At 45.7% G+C, this 17,647-nt stretch overlaps 1 protein-coding gene across 1 annotated transcript in view; it reads left to right on the forward strand.

Annotated features, from left to right (window-relative positions):
• Positions 1-249: 249 nt before the first annotated feature.
• GRIP2 (glutamate receptor interacting protein 2) overlaps positions 250-17,647 on the forward strand; it is a 148,839-nt gene continuing 131,441 nt past the window's right edge. Inside the window, exon 1 of the mRNA XM_072875909.1 lies at positions 250-403. Coding sequence (XP_072732010.1) covers positions 250-403 — 154 coding nt within the window. The remainder of the gene's footprint in view (positions 404-17,647) is intronic.

Consider the following 17,647-nt stretch of genomic DNA (forward strand, 5'->3'; position numbering starts at 1 on the left):
AAGAGCTGTGGATGGACAGAGGCTAAAGAAATCCTTCTCTCCTTCCCCCCCTCCTGCCGCCACCCAGAACTCTCTCTTTGGGTGGAAAGAAGCTTTTGACACAGACACGCGCATGCATACACACGCGAGCGCTTTCGTGCCTCCCAGTGACCTGCCTGCTTCTAGCTGTCCCTCCTTCCCAGGGAGCTGGAGCTGCTGAGACACAGGAGTCAGGGAGATCCCGTCCCCTCTTTGCGGCTGTGAGACCAGATGAATAAAGTGAACAAGGTCTTGAAGATCCTTAAGAAGTCATCGAGGAGGAGGAAGAGATGGAGAGAGGAGCTGAGGGTGAAGGAGGAAGGGGAGAGCCGGGAACTCTGTGACCCGGGTGGTTTGTGCCGCCTGCACCTCTGTTGTACCAGTGGTAAGGAAACAGGAACGCTCCTGCTCGCCCGGAGATAACGTGCCTGTTTGATATCCATTGCTTACGTGACGGGAGAGCTTCCTGCAGCCAGCCACTGCTGTTGTGCTTTCCAAGGGCTGAAAAATATTGGTGGGAGAAGGGGTAAGGGCAGGGAACTGGGTCTCCTTTGTAAACCTTCCCTTGCTTGCAAGGGTAGCATTTTGCACATCTGTGGAGTGGGGACGGCAGGGAGTCTTCTATCTGGTGGGATGATGGTGTTCCTAAAAGTGCAGGGAGAACATGTCACTCACTGAGATGTTTGTTTGATATACGTTGTTGCATTTTGAGATATTTAAGCCTGGAGGTCTGTTACGTATATTTGTGCAACAGAAGAGCAATGGAAAATGGACAAATTTAGGTTGCCGTTTTTCTGAGGGATGCTTTTGTCTGCAAGAGGGTGCTATGGCCAAAGTTGGTCTGGACCCAGGTCTGTTATATCCATCCTTATCTTCCAAGCAAACTATGCTGTAGCTGTAATATAATTGAAAATGAATCTGGTTTTAGTCTATCTATAAAAAAGCCAAACAAGAGAAGCCCTGAATGTGAAAAAGGGGCATTTACAGCATTCACTGACCTGTCCCCAGCGCACTTGAACTCTCTGCTGGTGGCCATGACCCAGCAGAAGAAAATGTGAAGGGCTGTGCACTTGGCCATCAGGCTCAGCTTCCCGCATTCTGCACTGCTAGTGTCCAAGGGATATGAAGCGCTTATGAAACTACACTTTAAGATGAAGCTATGCTCATATCTAATGTAGGTCACTGTTCTTTTCACTGTCACATTTAGTAATTTGTTTGCAATGGTATTGTTGCAGCATTTGAACATTTTACAGGCTTGCTCTTTTTCACCCACCTAATTCTGTTGAGCTGCTTTTCTGACCCCGTCCTGGAGCATCTGATGGCCCCGTTCTTACAGGACCTTGGATGGCTTCGTTTACAGCTGGAGACCTGGGGCACGGAGATGTTACTGGACTTGCCCAGGGTTACGCAGGTTGGGGCAGGGCTGGGCACTGGCCTCTGAGCTTGACGCCCGAGCCAGTGCCGTGATAAGCAACACTGGTGACTGTCCTGCTCTCAGTTTCAGCTTCAACTTCTACGGGATAAATGCTTTCTGCTAAAAATCTGTGTTGCAAAGGAGGTTCAGGTCAAATGGGTGAGTGGTAGAAAGCCAGCAGATACTGAAGTGGAGGTGGCATGCACAGCTCAGACTGTCCCTTTGTGCTTTCGTTTGTAATGCCTTCTTTAATTACACCGTGGCAATCAGGAGATCATATTCTAGCACATCTTGCCGTCTTTCTCCGTGACGTGGGTCAGGCCTAAAGCCAGCCAGCCAGCCTAGAGAGTGTTTAACTGGGTTGCCCATAACCCCAGTGGGATCGAGCCACTGGAGGATTCTTTAGCATCCTCTGTCTTGGGTCCCCTGAGGTCTCCCTGCTTCTTTCAGTCATAAGCTATGGTGAGAACAGGATATCCTTCCTAACTGGGTAGTCTTTGCTTGTAGGATTTGATTTTGTTTACTCATCTATTTGTTCATTCATTCTGCTTCCAGGTGCCCAGACTTTCTCCTGTCTTACCTCCTCAGGTAGTTCAAGAGTCTGAGATGGGTTTTTGCCACCATTTTTCCAGTGAAATATACTCAAATATCTTTGCTTAAACTTTTAATTATATTTCTTATATCATCTTTAGTTAGAAATTGATCAACAGATAAGAAAGGAAATGAAAACCTGAAAATATTTAGGTATCAGAAACCAAGGAGGCAGTGGAAAATGTGAGCTAGCCCTAAATTGACAATTATTACTATTGTTAACCTTGTGGGTATTTTACTTTATCTTTTTAATAGGCAGTTGTCAGCTGAGAAGGTTCACACCCAGCTCTGAGCTTTCCTGCTGCCTGGGAACGTGGTCCCGTCAGGGTTGAGATTTACATTTAGTTCACATCCTTCTAGCCATCTGCTAAGCTTTTGGGTGCTGACCTGAGAGATTGAGTGCTTTGCTTATTTTGTATTTATTCAGTTATCCTTTTTTATCAAAAGAATGAAACAGATCTTTAGAACCTGCAGTTAACGCGTACCTGTATAGGCAATACTAGATACATGGCCTGGGTCCGAGCTGGACACGTGGGGTAGACCTCTCTCTGAGCTATGTGTCCAGGCTGCTTAGCAGGGAAAGGAGAGGAATCGGTGCTTCTCAACCCAAAACAGACATCTCGAACCTGAAGGATGAATGATTCTTTGGAGAGCGTGTTCCTCTCTGTTGACTGCAAGGGAAGCACAGGCGAGTGGCTAAGATGAAGATGTTTCACGTGGGCTGACTCTGTGGCTTGTAGGGTTTTTGGGACATGAATGTGTGACTAAGAAAGTTTTGGCTTTACTGCCTAGATATACTTCAGGTGGAGAGACCCTCTTTCACAGTCTTGCTACTCTGGAACAGTTTGTTAGCCTGAGGCTTTGTAAAAAGCTGAACTGATGGGTTTTTTTTCCTAAATGCAAGATAGGTAGTGGGTTAATGCCCCTTCTGCCATCTAGACAACAGTGATAGAGATAGATTGCCAGAAAAAAAAAGCATCTCTTAAGGCAAATGGGGAGAAAAACAGTACATTCCTGCAGTCGGGTTCTCTGCTGGCACTTATTCCAGCCAGTTATATCTCCACAATAAAATGTAAATGAATGCAATCATTTATTTTGCAGCCTGGAGGCCTAGTGGTATGAAAAGATAAGAGAGCATTTTCCATTGTTTATATGGTGGAGGTGGCTCTTCTGCATCTGCTACTGTCTCTCTGATACCTTGGCAGCATCTAAATGTTGCCTTTATTATTAAAAACACATATATGGGAGTCTAATATCTTAAACAGATTATCATGGTGTTTACAGAAGTGTCAGCCAGCCCCCACTCCCCGCAGGCTCTTGGCATTCCTGTGCCTTCTTCAGGAGCAGCGTGCAGAAAGCAGAAATGCCATCAGCTGGCCCGGGACTGGTAAAAAAGGAGTTTGTGCAAAGAGACGAGGCAAGGAGTGATGGGGCTGCTACATGTGCGGTTGTCGCTGGTCGGAGGGACGAGCAGGAGGGACCGAGGCATGCCAGTGAGCTGCTGCTCTGGAGGCTGGGGAGGGGGAACAAAGGGAGGGCGGAGAACGATAGACACGGCAGTGGCATTGGGATAATCTCTGATTGTATTTAGACATGTTTAATTGGCCTGTCAGTTTTTCATATCTCATGCATTTTCATAAGGATTCCTCTTTGCCTCTCATTTTATCTTCTTGTAGCTCCTTGGATTTCCCTGTGGACGGTCTCTCCGGATTTCTTTGTTTTGTTCCTGTGTCCCCCTACCCCCCGCCCCCCCATTTCAAAGCAGCGCTGAGTTGCCTGCCTTTGTGGTGTCTAAGCAGAAAGGCAGATTCAGCAAAGGAGCTGTTTGGGAAAATCTGACGTTATCCTCACAGAGGGAGAAATTTGGTATGGGAGGGAGGATTATCAGTGACCTAGACGTGTGTGCCATCTATCATAGCTCTCTTTGCACTGGACTAGGGCTCTGGTTATAAACCCACATCCCAGTCATGTGTAATGCTATGGGGAATTAAAATTTATACTGGGGATCTTTTTAATTTTTTTTTTCTCTGAGCTTTCTGAAAGCTAAGATATATTTATTCTTCTGATTTTCCACCCAGTATGGGCTACCTTAGAAATACAGAGCTTACTCAACTTCTAGGTTAAATAAATACATTCAAAGGGATGTTGCTCAGCCTTTCAGATCATCTGTGTTAAACTCCTACCCTTCCACTGCTAAGTGATGCCAGACCTAGTTGCTTCATCCTCCCACAAAAAATCCCCCAGGCACATAATTAAAACCAAGCCATCCTTGTAAAGCCACTGGCTGAGCTCCCCAGAATTGTTCCTGCATTTCTTGTGGCTTTGAAGTTCATGAGCGCTGGGGCTTGGAGGGACGTGAGGACCCACAGAGACGCAGCCCTGGCAGGCAGAGGAGATCAGGAGCTGCAGTGATCGCTGATGGGCTTCTCTCAGAGCCAGTCTTGTCCCACCTGGTCCCTGGGGTGAAGACAAACACCTTCAGATAGGTGCCTGGCCCAGAGTGGGACCACACCAACAAAAGAGCCCAAAACTACATGATCAGGCTGTCCAGAGGGTTTGGGTGCTTTAGGTGCCTTTGGGCCTGAGGAAACGATAGCCTTTCAGAAACGTCTCATCATCAGGATTTGGGGGCTGGTGCTCTGGACATCATGGGGCAAAGCTCATGACAAGCCAGGGAAGGAGATGAGAAGAGCTGCAGGGTGGTGGTGGTGGTGGTGGAGGCCAGGGATGGGTGTCTCCCCCTTGCCTGCTTTGGAAGAGGCACCTATACCTCATGCCAGCAGAAGAGCAGCTGCCAAAAGGCCCTCTGTGTCCCATCAGTGGGGTTGTTTTCACATGGCTTTTATGTATTTCATGATGACAGTTTGGTTTGTGGCAATTTATTGTCCTGCAGGGTTGTCTCCTCTGTTTATATCCCATGGGTCTCGTTGTACAGCAGTAAATCATTGCAAAGCTGATAGTTTAGTTTCCAGCCATAAATTCAGATGCTGGAAAAAAAATAAATTTGTGTATTCCTATGCCTGTCTTCTTTGAATGTGGCTGTTCATAGAGCTCTGTGTACCCCCAGGTGTGAAGATGTTTGGTAAAAGTGGTGGTAACTAAAATAGCGTCTTGAGGAACCTCTAAATACTTGATTATTATTTTTTTTTAATATGGGAATGCAGGAGGTGAAGTGATTTGGACAAGGCTGTACCTGAGGGAAGGAGGAGAGACAGGAAAAGGAAAAAAGATCCTCTTTGCAGAGCATCGGCACGAGGCTGGGTGTACGTGTGCTGCGCCATTTGGTTCTGGTCGTGGTCTAGGGACTGTGCTGGAGTACTGCAAGCAGTAGTCAAGCGACTGAGGTTTAAAACTGCTGCAGGTCTTGGGACAACTCTGAGACCTGGCACCAAGTGTTCTGCTAGTGGGAGCAGTATTGCTGCTGGTGGAAAGGGGAAAACCCAAGAGCAGGAATTAACATGTGGCTCTGAAGAGGTCAGGGTTAATAGCATTGAGGCAGGGATATTTGTAGATAAAGGCAAAGGATCCTGAGAAAGGCAACAGGCTGGAGACCCTAATAATCCTCTCTACGCCTGTGCCCAACGGTATTGAGTGTACTGTAAATGAAGCGGTTATTAGCAGTTATGCTCATATCACAAGATATAAACCAGTCTATTGAGCTCGAAAGAGTTGCCCTTTTTCAACCTTTCAAAGTGATTTCCCTTGTGGTGACCAGCAGGAGAAAGCTGTATTTCCTAAGCGGAGCCCGGTGCCCTTTCAAAGCCCCAGCATCTCCGATCTCCCTCTTTGCTAACGGGGTCGTGGAGCTGCATTATTTATAGCTCCTCCTGGGACCCCGCTTGCACATCCTGCAGTGGCTGTGGAAAGGGGATTGCTGGCGTACACTGGAGATTCAAAGGTGACTAAGAGCTCATGAATGGTCGTGGAATCTCTAACTTGCAGCAAAGACAATTGTACAGAGAAAGCTTTTGCTCAAACAGAATCAATCCATTGTAGCCAAACATAAATTTTGCTGTGAAAATATTCTGTTTCAACATTTTCAGCAATTAAACCCTTCTTCATCCGGACTGTTTGGTGCTAGAAATTAATTAGGTGATAATATCCTCTTTAGAATAAAGACAAATGTTTTCATGTCTTTGCTGAAGGCTAATATTTGCAAAAAGAAGAAGAAAATGAGTTCTTTGGAGTTCTCTAGATGAGTTCTTTAAATCTCTGTAATCTTGCCCCAACAAATATATATCCTTACTGTTAAGCTTTGCATGAATTTTTGCGTGCCTCTTCCTCACCTTTCGTGTAATGCTAAGTGCTACAGAGTGGCTAAATCAAAGCTGCAGGCTTCAGCTTTCAGAGCATTGGAGTGATCAGATTCAGTCCAGCCCTTCCATCTTGGGGTCACCTGTAATAAACGCCAAGAAGTGGGTAAGAGTGAAAATGTGTAATGGGACAGAAGGTCTTTTTCTTCCAGAGCAAGTACGTGAATGCTCATATGGTTAGAGATGGCATCCACACCTCACTTGCTTATCAAGTAGTTGTAGAAGCTGGGTAGTTTAGTCCTTTCTGCAGCTGGATCTTGAATTAGTCTGCAGGTGAGACAAGCACAGGTGAGCCTGGAGCCCAACTGCTTGATTTCCTAGGGAAGCAGAGACATGTGCTGAATTAATTTCTCTGCAGCATTTGCTTTGGTGGCTTTTTGCAGATGAATAATAAAAATAAGTAAGTAAAGACAGGCAGCATAGGAGTTTTGGAAAACTCCAGGCACCATCTTTCCTCTGATCGATCTGAAGCCCCACCTGAAGGGTGCATCAATGCTGACTTTGGAGCAAAGTGTTTTCCTGCTCATTCACCTGATGATGGGACCAATCCATTAATAAGGAAATGCAAATAGAGAGTGAGAGTTTCAGGCTCTCTGACTATGAAATGCAGCTTTGACGTTGTTTTTAGATGTCAACATAAAATAAGGTATAGACTGAATTGTAGCCTTTGCAAAGGGCTGGGCTGAGTTTGGCTTTGCTAGTTAAGAAATGAATGTGGCAATTCCCGGATGAGGGAAATGTAGGGTATTTGGGGTAGGAAAGTGCTTCAGAAATAGGAATAATAAATAAGGTTTGAAGAGAGTAGACACAGGAGCTGGAGTTCTCGAAGTCTCCTCTCCCTTGGATGGCAAAAGTAAATATCTCCCTTAGTGGGAAGTATTAAACTGATGGTAAGTGCTTTTCAAAATACCACCTGTCAGTGAGATTGTATCCATTTTTAATTATGCCATCATGATGATAATTACTACGATTTAGGCATTTCCAAACACGTCTCTAGTTAATTATGGGTGCAGTCAATTCTTGGAAGAGTGGGTGTTGGGTCACCTCTGAGATGGTGCAGCTCTGGGTCTGATAACCACAGGGGCTGGCAAATCTGCACCTACTGTCAAACGGGGTAAGAAGATCGGGCCTTGTGTGAATGGAAAAATGCTTAAAGTAGGAAAATTTAATGATGAGTTTTCAGATGGATGTATGCATTTGATTAGGACTGGGCTCCGTTCCCTACTCTGCTGTTGGCTCCTAGACCTATACTGGGCAAGCTGCTGATGGGCAAGTTTTCTGCCAGAGTAAACTGGTGTGGCTGTTTTGCAGACACGAAAGCATTGCCAGTTATATGCGGCAGTGGCTGTGGTCATTAGATTTGATGGTGGACAAGGATAATTTAGCTTGAGGTCCTGTAAAAACACAGGCCAAAACCTTCATTCATATATCCCTAGTAACTTGGACAAGACCAAGGCAAACCTTCTGGTTGGTTTTCTGGAAGGCAGACATCTGGTTTTGATTTAAGGAGACCAGAACATGGATCACGTGCTCTTTCCCCAAGTAATTTGTTCTTGTGAGTGGAACACCTTTACTGCTATTATTTTGGAAAAGGGATCTTGTCTATAACAGTTTAAAATGGAGAGAATTGTACTTCTCTTGACCCATTCGTTCTCTGTCTCCTCTACTCAGACCACACTCGGTGCGATACAGCAACATTTGTACAATGCAGGCAAAATGAGCCCCCAGATGAGGTCTCTATAAGCAACCTTAATATTGGTGCAGTGTTTAATGATAATAAATTCCAGTTTTGTGGGTCCTCCTTGAACACTCTGCTATTGATTAATAATAGTGTAACTTGGAACTTTCAATTTTTTGCTTAAAAAACAAAGTAGTTTTTTACTGGGTGCTAAATATCAGTAACAGCACGTCTGTGGGCACAAACGTGCTACTTGAAAAGGTACATATATTTCCTAGCAGAAACAGTACTGATTCCGCATGATTATTTAAAATTTCCCTATATAACATGTCTAAAGTGAGGCTGTTTAATTCCAAAGCTAAGCTGCGTGTTGCAGTGACCGTAGCTTTCCTATCATCCTTTTTGGGGCTGGGAAGACTGATGGTGCTCTGTAAGTAACAGTTAGATTTGTGTATTATCTTTTAATTGCGCTCACAGTAAAAGACTGCAGCTGGCACTTAAACTGGGTAAGGAGAACCTGCTTAAAAGGGAAATGACTTTTGGCCTTTGGCGTATGAACTTGTCTCTGGCTATTACTAGCTAATTGCTCCATTAGCACAACAGCAATGTAAAATACAGTGAGAAGACTGTTGGGAGTACATACGTGAAGGCGTAGCGTGACCCCGTCGAGGCTAGCATCTGCAGCCAGCATTTGCAAGAGGCTTTCGTTCTCCGAAGTAAATTGGCAGTCAGAGCGAGTGGCAAGACAGCACCTGGAGATAAGACTATTTTAATTTCTTGCTTCAGGAGACTCAGCTGTCTCCTTGGAAAGACTGATGCCTTGTCCATGGAGTTGCAGATTGAACAAACATACTGTATCATTTAATTATTAAAGAACGGCTTCAGCATTTCCTGGCAAAATAAACTATGGTCTTAGGCCGAATCCTGGCAACAGCGTTCCACCTGCAAGACCACGCTTCTTACCCCGGGCAATAGGCAGTACCACTTTGGTCGCTACTCTTTGGGATAATACAGCTCTCAACCACGTTTCCAAATATATACAATATTTTCTTGCAATTAAATAGCTGCTGTTATTTACTGCTATTGCAGCAGCATTTCCAAGTAGGGACCTGGTTTCTCTTATATTCTGTTGTGCAGAAGCAGGAAAAAACGATGGGCTGAGTGTCAAGCACCTGAGTTTTGGGGTTGAATTTTTGCTGTGAATGCCGATAAGACTGCAGCATCACCAGTGAAATACTAACAGGGAAAAATATAAGAACACTTTTACACATGAATTGTCGAGATGTTCTTGTCAGCTGATAAAATAATGATAGTAGGAGGAGACGTCTAAGTAATACTGATAGGGCTCAAGTTAGAAGCTCAAAAAAGGAACATAGATGTGAATGTTTAAATTAGCCACCTTCTTAGCTTTGGGACATAATCCAAATGCCATTCACCCGCTTGAATTGCAGAAAAGTGCCCATAAAATCCTACACATTCAGCCTTCTTGCCAATCTGGGGTGTGAATTATGGAGAGGACAACTAGGAAGATATCATCAGCACGTAGCTTTCACCCCTAGCCTTCACTCATCTTTAAATCATCTTCCTTGAATTCTAGTCTCAGTCTGATCTAGATACCAGCCATCAGCATCTCAGTGGTTTGGGTTGGAGGTGCAGTCCCCATGAGCGTCACTGCCGAAACTGTGGGAGCGTGGTGCTTACACACGGCTGCATTCATGGTCTCGGCAAATGTGATGGTGAGAACTGTGGGCATTTCTCCAAAGAGCCTCTTGCTGGCTTCTTGCAGCTGATGTGACAGAGGGTTGAGGGTCTGGAGAAGTTCTAATTCAGGGAAATAATTGCGCACAGCCAAAAATTAAACATGGCATTTCTCAAGACGTGGCCTTCTGTGAAGCTGGTGAGTTTGAAGCTTTGCACAGGATGTTCAGAGCATGTGTCAGAGAAATCAGCCGTGGATGCAGAAAAAAAGAAGGGCTTTCAAAATCCCAAGGGTGAAGGTTAATGACTGAAGCCTGTTCGTCTACTTAGCTGAACACAGTTTCATGACAGACTGTCACCTTCATAAGTTGTTGTCAGGGTAATTAAAACTAATAGTGCCGCATCAAACTTACCCCCTGATGTTACTCCGTTGGAGGCTGAGGCATCACACAGGGGAAGGCTGTAGCCATACTAATTAGGACCAGGCAAGGTGCTTGTAAAGCATAATTTAGACTATTTCCTTTTGGGAATTGTCTACTAATTCAGCATGGTTTCAATGAAACTGTTCATCATTCACGCTGTCACTGGGATCGTTTATTAAGGGTAATCAGTTAAAGCTGTACAGGTGTCAATGGGGGCAGAGCATCTTCTCCCCAACCTTCATTACTGACAGTGTTAACACATAAGGAGAAACGAGTTCCACTTGGCTTTCCTGAGCTGTCAATTTGACCACCCCCCCAAAACTAACAGCATTTGTTAGCAGCATGTTTGATTTAACAGGCACTGAGAGGCAATAAACTCGGAGCCTGGGGTCTGTGTAGTTGCTCTGGGGAGGGGTGAGCACTTCTGGCTACCCCGGTGCTGCTCTGCTTTACACGGAGGCTATAGGTATTTCTGCAGGAATTCACGCATCAGGAAGGAGAGCTCCATCGCTAACACACAGCATCCCCTGAGTCCATGGGAGAGCAGAACTTTATAGATCAGCTCATCCTGAGTTTGGTTCAAGGCATGACTGTATTGGACTTGTTGTTTCAGCATTGATCCGACTTGCTTATCTAAAGCAGACTTTCTGTCTCCAAATGCTTTAATGCCACATTTGGCCAATGTTATTTGCTTCTGTAGCTCTCAAAGAGCTCCCAAGCTCTTAGGGGGAGATCTGTTGTCTGCTAATTGCAATGGCTTATCTTAATGTGCACTGTGGGATGAATATTTTTGAGATACCTTCAGTCTGTCATTGGCTGGTCTGTTTGACATATTTTTACTGGACAGAGTTATCCAACAAAATCTGTTTACTGAGGGCAAGATTTTAGCAAAGTGCTGTAGTAAAAGAAGGCAGGTTGCTTCATACCTTTTGTTATCAATACCTGAAATTATTCTGATTAGAAGTGACTCATGCTATTTATAAAGCACAACCATCTGTAGTGAACTTTGTTTATTTTGCTTTCTTTTTAAATGGAATATGTACACTGGTTAGCTGGTTTAATGTAGTCTGATCTATAGTGACGATAAAAAGCCTGTTAGCCCGGTATCTGGTAATATCTGTTTTTACTTTTTTCAGACAATTTGCAAATGCAAAAGGAAAAGAAAAAAGGTTGCCTTTCCATAGAAATCTGCAGTTTTCTCCCCAGAACCCATTTTATGGGTCTACCCGCTGACTGTACCCATAGTCATACAGAATTGAAGCATATATAAAGTAAGGTTGGAACATCCTTTAAACTGGTGAAGAGAAAATGAAAATAATCTGAACAAATTCACAAAGGCAGTATTATCGGTATTTGCAACATTAATGTATTCATCCATAACTGTACTCTTTGTAAGAAAAATACTGCCTTTTAAAATATGTTTTAGTACAGTGTGTAATTTTCAGGATGTTTCAGGAATAGTACAGTGCGTAATATTCAGGATATACACACGGGATTTTACATTATTATTCCTGAGGAAGGAAACAGACTGTATGGCAACTTGAAGGATAAAAACAAACTAATTTAACGTGAGCTCTACTTTGAATAGTTTCTGCTCCTTTAATTTTGTTCTGATACATATTTTTAAATGCTTACATGAATAGAAGACTGTTTTCCTCCTTACCATTTCTCCACACTTTGCTATTATAGAAAAAGTGTAATCATTGCCAGACAGATAAACGCAGCAGTACATACGTATATTCTGAATACTGTATATTCATTAATCACACGGTGTTTTGCTTTATTTTTCTGAAACTCAGTGTATATCTATTTTCATTATCCTCTTGTGTTATTTGCAATGGATTCTATGGCTTCGCAGAGCCACTTCAAATACCAGACATGATAAATGGTAATAGATTTCCCATTATACAAAGGCTTTTTTATCCTCTTAGTTTAATTGCCGCATTTCTCACTCCTCCTGTTGTGCACTCTTGATGACCAGTGTCCCCACAGTCGTTTCCTTAGCTGAAATGAGGATTAGATTTATATGCAGGAGAGCTGAAAACACACTTGTTTCAGTATCAAAGAGAAACAGCTGTGTTTTGTGAATGGAGTTGCCTCTGAGGTAAATCCAATTCTCCTGGGACATCCAGGCAATTCCCCTGGCTAAAGAAGTTCTCTGAGCCTCTCAGAGGAGGGTAAACTGGATCCTAATATTCAGGTTTATGTCTGAATGTGCTTAAATCCCAGTGATGAACCTTGAGAGAAGACAAAATGGCACGGTTCCTCTAGTCTTATGTGTAGACTGGAACTTTAGCATCATGAAAGCAGGCAAAATCTGGCGCAAAATGATATTTTGATTGGGAAAATGGTATAAAATTCCTCTGCTACCGCTCCAGCGAAATTAATTGGAGATCCATGTGCTCAGTAGCGGTGAGAGAAGAAAAAGCAACGTGGACAGAGCAAGCAACTGTGCGTGGGGAGCTGGGGATCAGCTCTCAGGCTGTCTCGGGAATTGAACATTTGGGGTTCTGTGTGATCTGATCAGCCCCCTTGGGCTCTCGTAGCCGTGGCAGAAGCAGGAGGAGAAGCCCTGTTGCCTGGCCTCATCCCTCAACCCATCGTCAGTCCCACGTGCACGTTTCTCACGCAATGCAAACGTGCTCAGGCTTTTTGTCTTCTGTACAAGGCTTTAAATACGTACATTGCATCTAAATTTATCTATACTTAGTATACATGTACACACCTGTCAATGCTTTCAACTCTATATTTTAAAGAAAACAAGATGGAGTCAAGAAGAAAATCTCTCGTGCTGTTACGTAAAGATTGATCTCTAAAGCACTGAGGGTTTATTGAGTTTCGAGGGTCTGTAATTGGAATTCTTGAATTTGAAATTCGGTGTTAGCTCCTCTGGGATTGCTGTTTGTGCTGTGCTGCTAACACTGCCACGTGTTCAAAGCAGCTCTCTTTTAGCCCTTTCCTTGCTGGAAAGCTTTCTGGGTCAGTCTGTGTTACACTTTCCTTTGGTTCCAAACTTACACCTTTGAGGTTGAATTTACCAAACCGTGCATGTGTCCTTCCAGCCTGAGCAGTGGGAGGGTGACCCTGGTAATTAAGTGCAAAGACTCAGTGGCAGAGCACTGCTGAGATCAGGTATCGGAGGTGAATTATTCTGTCTCATGTTTCTCGGGGGCTTCCTAAAAAGATGCAGCGTATTGCTGCCTGCAGCAGTTGGTCTGTGGAAACAATTTGTGACCCCCTAAGTCATCTGTAGGATCAGCAGAAATGTTGGCTAGAGAAGGTGCTCAGAGATTTTGTGTAGGTAAACTCCCAAATGTCCACCTCTCGTGAGCAGCCTTTAGCCCCCAGGTATTGAGTTGGTAAGGGGTTTTCCTCTATAAATCTGGAGTTTCCCCATGGGTTCCTGGAAGGCACCTTTGAGGTCCCCTGGGACCATGGTAAGAAGCAGTTGAGAACAGCTTCTGCCATCGTCTGAATTCCTATAGAGCAAGCGAAGAATATTTTGCTTCTTCAGCTGCTAAAAGGCACTGGGAGAGGCTCAGCTCAGTGGAAAAGGCCAACCAAAGTGCTACTCCCAGGGTGATTTGGGTCTAAAAGTCAAATGAAAGGGAGTAGTAACATATTGGTCAGGCAGAGTCCTCAGCAAGTGCCGTTCTCCCAGAAGAGTGATGGGATGAGCAGGGCTGGGCCAGGAAGGCAGCGAGACCCAACGTGCCATCACAAACCCTTTCTGAGGTCCTTCCACCCAAAGAGAGTGGGAAGAGTCCACGTTTCTCTATGCGATCCTCCCTGACTTGGGAAGTGTGCTGTGAGGAGGTGAAGAATCCACCTCCAAGAGGGGTGTTGGGGGCAGAGTCTATGGGTGTATGATCACTAACGTGTGTGGCTCAGACCTGAAAAGTGCTGCCATGGAGGGGCAAAGTACACCCCGCTACTACTGATGCCTCTCTGGCCCAGGGATGCAAGTAGGGGACTGTGCGGTCAGAGGATGGTTTGTGGAACCAGGGGCATACAAACCACAGTCCTAATTTTTGTTGAACGCAGAGGAAATTGTACCTATGGAAGCTCTGCAGACATTTTGAGGCACTATCGGGCCATTCAAGCCTGTGTTTACCCTGGCTTGAAAAGACAAATGGATATGACCAAGCTTTGTAGACCCTTAGTGGTAAACCTCCACTGTTGTTCTCTCCCAGGCATTCAAAAGTCCAGAAAATTATTCCTTTGGAAATCTGATTTTTGGTGACAGCATGTGAGAAAAGCGAGATTGATATCAGAATAGTAAGCTGAATAAAAGAACAGGTAGTGCTGTATCTTCTCAGCTAGTATCTCAAATGGCTATTTTTTGGGTAGATTTATTACACTGCGTCTAATATATTGTATATGTATTTCACCGTACTGTGCTGCCCGTATTTGACAGGGTAACCTGGGGACTGTGAACTGTGTCTTGTCCCCATGTTACCCACAGGCTTTTGGTTTTTCATGTCCCCTTAGTCACCAGACCTGGCTGGACGAAAGGACTCTTTTAGGTGCACCAAATCCACCCTGTCATGCTGGCTTTGAGTCCTTGTACAGGTCCCTCAAACTCCTTTTTAATCCCACAAAGTAGGCCCTCTCGAACATTGCTTGTCCCTCCGGGTGGGTGCATTGGGTCTCGCCAACGCCCCAACCCACGCAGACCCTCCGGTAGTACGGCTGGTAAGAAACCTCCGCTATCTCCCACAGCACAAGTTCCTGGTGAGGGTTTGCATGGGGCTGACTTCTCGTGGGGACCCAGAGTAGCCTTGCCAAGAGGGAGGCATCTATTTTGCCTTCCCCTAAATTCCCTGGTAATTCTGCCCAAAGTAAGCCTGGTGTTTTCTGTTACTCAATAAGCCCTGCTGAGAACCAGCCACATCCTGGGATGCTGCCTGGGGCTGCCCGTCATCCTCTGCTATATGCAACAGCTTAGAGAAACAAAAGCTCTCCAGCAGTTTTGAAGGCACAGCCCTGAACCGCCCCGAGGCTGCTCCGTCCCCAGCACGCATCTCCAGCATGATCCATCATCCCGCTCCTGCAAGTAGGAGGTGGGACTCGGGAGACATCAGGCGTGCTCTTCGGGGAGCTGGTGTTCAACAGGTGACCTGTGTGTCCCTGGGGCGGTGGCTTTGCTCTCAGGTCTGTGGGACATTGTCGATGGTTTCTGCAGACACAAAAGGGTTTTTTGCCCTAAAGTTTCTTTAGCAGGGCTTAACGCTGCCAGGGCTGTTGCCAGTACATAGCCCCGTGGCATGGGCACCGGTGCTGGGTTTCCGGTGAACTGGTGCCATAAAATCAAGGGCTTTTATCTCCTCTGCGTTGGTAAGCTCTGGATTAGCTTTCTGGTGAAGCGCAAGCATGCACCCATATGTGTTAAGGAATAACATTACTTTGCAAATTAATATGTTAATGTAGTACCAGATTCCCAGCCTTTAACAGCAGGAGATTGGCGATAGGTTTATAAACGTCAATAAGCAATTTTATTCATCTGGACAAGATAACAAGACAAAACAGCCCCACACTGAAAGTATTGTTGGAAAGGGTCCGTGCCCCCTCTAGCTCTGTTTTTGCCATCCTCCACCCCAAAACCCTTCCCTCTTGCTCCCTCTGCCACTACATAAAGCACGACTCCATTTCACAGTAATCATAAATTAATTTCGAGCCGGCAGCCCCTCGCAGAGCCAGGCAGAGGTGCGGAGGGAGAAGCGGCACAGAGCCATGTGAGGGGAGCACTGGAGGCTGCGGTCGGGGAAGATGTTTGCTGTTTCGCTCAAGTGCCGGCTTGGGGTGGTGAGACGGAGGAATAAAGGTACGGTGAGAGCGGAGCGGCTCGCTCCTGCCTGTGAGAGGGACTTGGAGGGGACTTGCTTGAATGTTTGCTTTTCCTTAGCCGGGCAGGAGGAAAAAAGCTACATGGTCTGTGATTGATTTTTCACCCTCGGTGTGCCTTGGTGGGGGGAGTAGGATTATTTTACTTTCTTGCATGTTGTGTGTTTTTTCAAAGGTTGAATTTTTTTTCCCCCCCCGTTGACTCTCTGGATTTTTATTCCATCCATCTGCCACGGTTATTATTGCAGTAAAGCAGATTTAGGTGTGCCTCAGAGTCTCACAAGGTTTCCCTCCTCCCATGCGGGAGCTGTTACTTTGCAGGGACGGGCACTTGGGTGTTTGCCAGACTCCACCAGACCGTTTGGGAGTCCTGATGTCTGTCCCACCCCCGTGCTCCTTCCAGGAGGGGAGTGGGTTGAAAGGATGAGAAACCCGGGAGGATAACAGGGAGAAAAATCAACTTTGAGAAGATTTGAGAAGCGGTAATATTTTAAGTATATCTCAAGAGTAAGTTAATCTGAGACAGGACAGAGCTTCTCTTCTTACAATCCTGCAGCATTGCACGTGATGAGAAGTAAAGAAGTTTTTTGTGCTGGACTGCCATCCCTGGGTCCCTCGCCCCCGGTGTAGTTGTGTGAGTGTTAGATGGGTCTCAGAACCTGCGTGGTGGAGATCGCTGTGGCTGCGGAGCTCCTGGCTCACAGGGCGTTCTGCAGCTGGTGCTCAGTCCCATTGCCTTTGATTTCTGAAAGGTTTGCATTTTGATGGGGCCCGGAGCCGTTGCAAACTGCTGGGAGCTCTGCTCTCGTGTGCAAGCCCTTACTGCCAGCGGCACTCGTGCGGCAGATCAAAGTCCTTTGGCGTAAAGGAAGACGACCTGCATTTTTATAGGGACCTCTAAAGAACAGCAACAGCTTTTAGGAGCTCCGTGTAACTTGGATATTATTGATTTCAGGCTTCATTGAATGCATAAACTCTGCTGTTAGCCTCATTTAAGGGAGAGAGACTTACTTGCTGGTGTAGGGATCTGTGCGTTGACACACGGGAACCTCGGTCAGGGCACTGGCAGGTAACGAAACTTTGGTAGCAAAGGGAAGGGCCTGAACGCAATGCATATGTTTCTGAGGCGGGCTAGACCATAAGTCTGGGGTGAAATTCCTGTGTGTGACTTGCCTAGTAAGTCAAAAAGTATTTGCTCGGATCAAGGTTGCCATTCTATGGGACAGACCCGAGTACAGAGCAGGAGCCTGAGGACCACTACGCTTGACGTTGGTTGTTGGGGTGCTAAGAGAGCAAGGGAGCACGTGGGTGATGATTGCCTCGCTGTGCTGCTTTCTCTGGTGGGTGCACAGGCAGTGCCGGGCACACAGAGGCATCAGCAAGACGGTCTCTGTGTTCTTTGCCGCGCACGAGGGCACGTTCACCCTGGGGAATAAGCTGAGCTTATTTCAGGTGTATGAATTTGTGTTCGGCGTCATTTGCCTTTGACAGTTTATGCCGACGCTTCTTTGTTTCTTCTCCTCCCTGGTTTGGAGGCTTCATGGGCTTCTCTCTGCACTGGAAGGAGGTTTGTGTTCTCATCAAACAGGGTGGCACAGGCAGGATTTCCACCTTCTAGAGTGATGCCTGGAACTGCTTGGGTAAAACACAGCCCTGGGGTCCTTTTTAG

This window comes from Ciconia boyciana, chromosome 11 (genome assembly GCF_034638445.1).
Source record: "Ciconia boyciana chromosome 11, ASM3463844v1, whole genome shotgun sequence".
NCBI classification, from domain to species: domain Eukaryota; kingdom Metazoa; phylum Chordata; class Aves; order Ciconiiformes; family Ciconiidae; genus Ciconia; species Ciconia boyciana.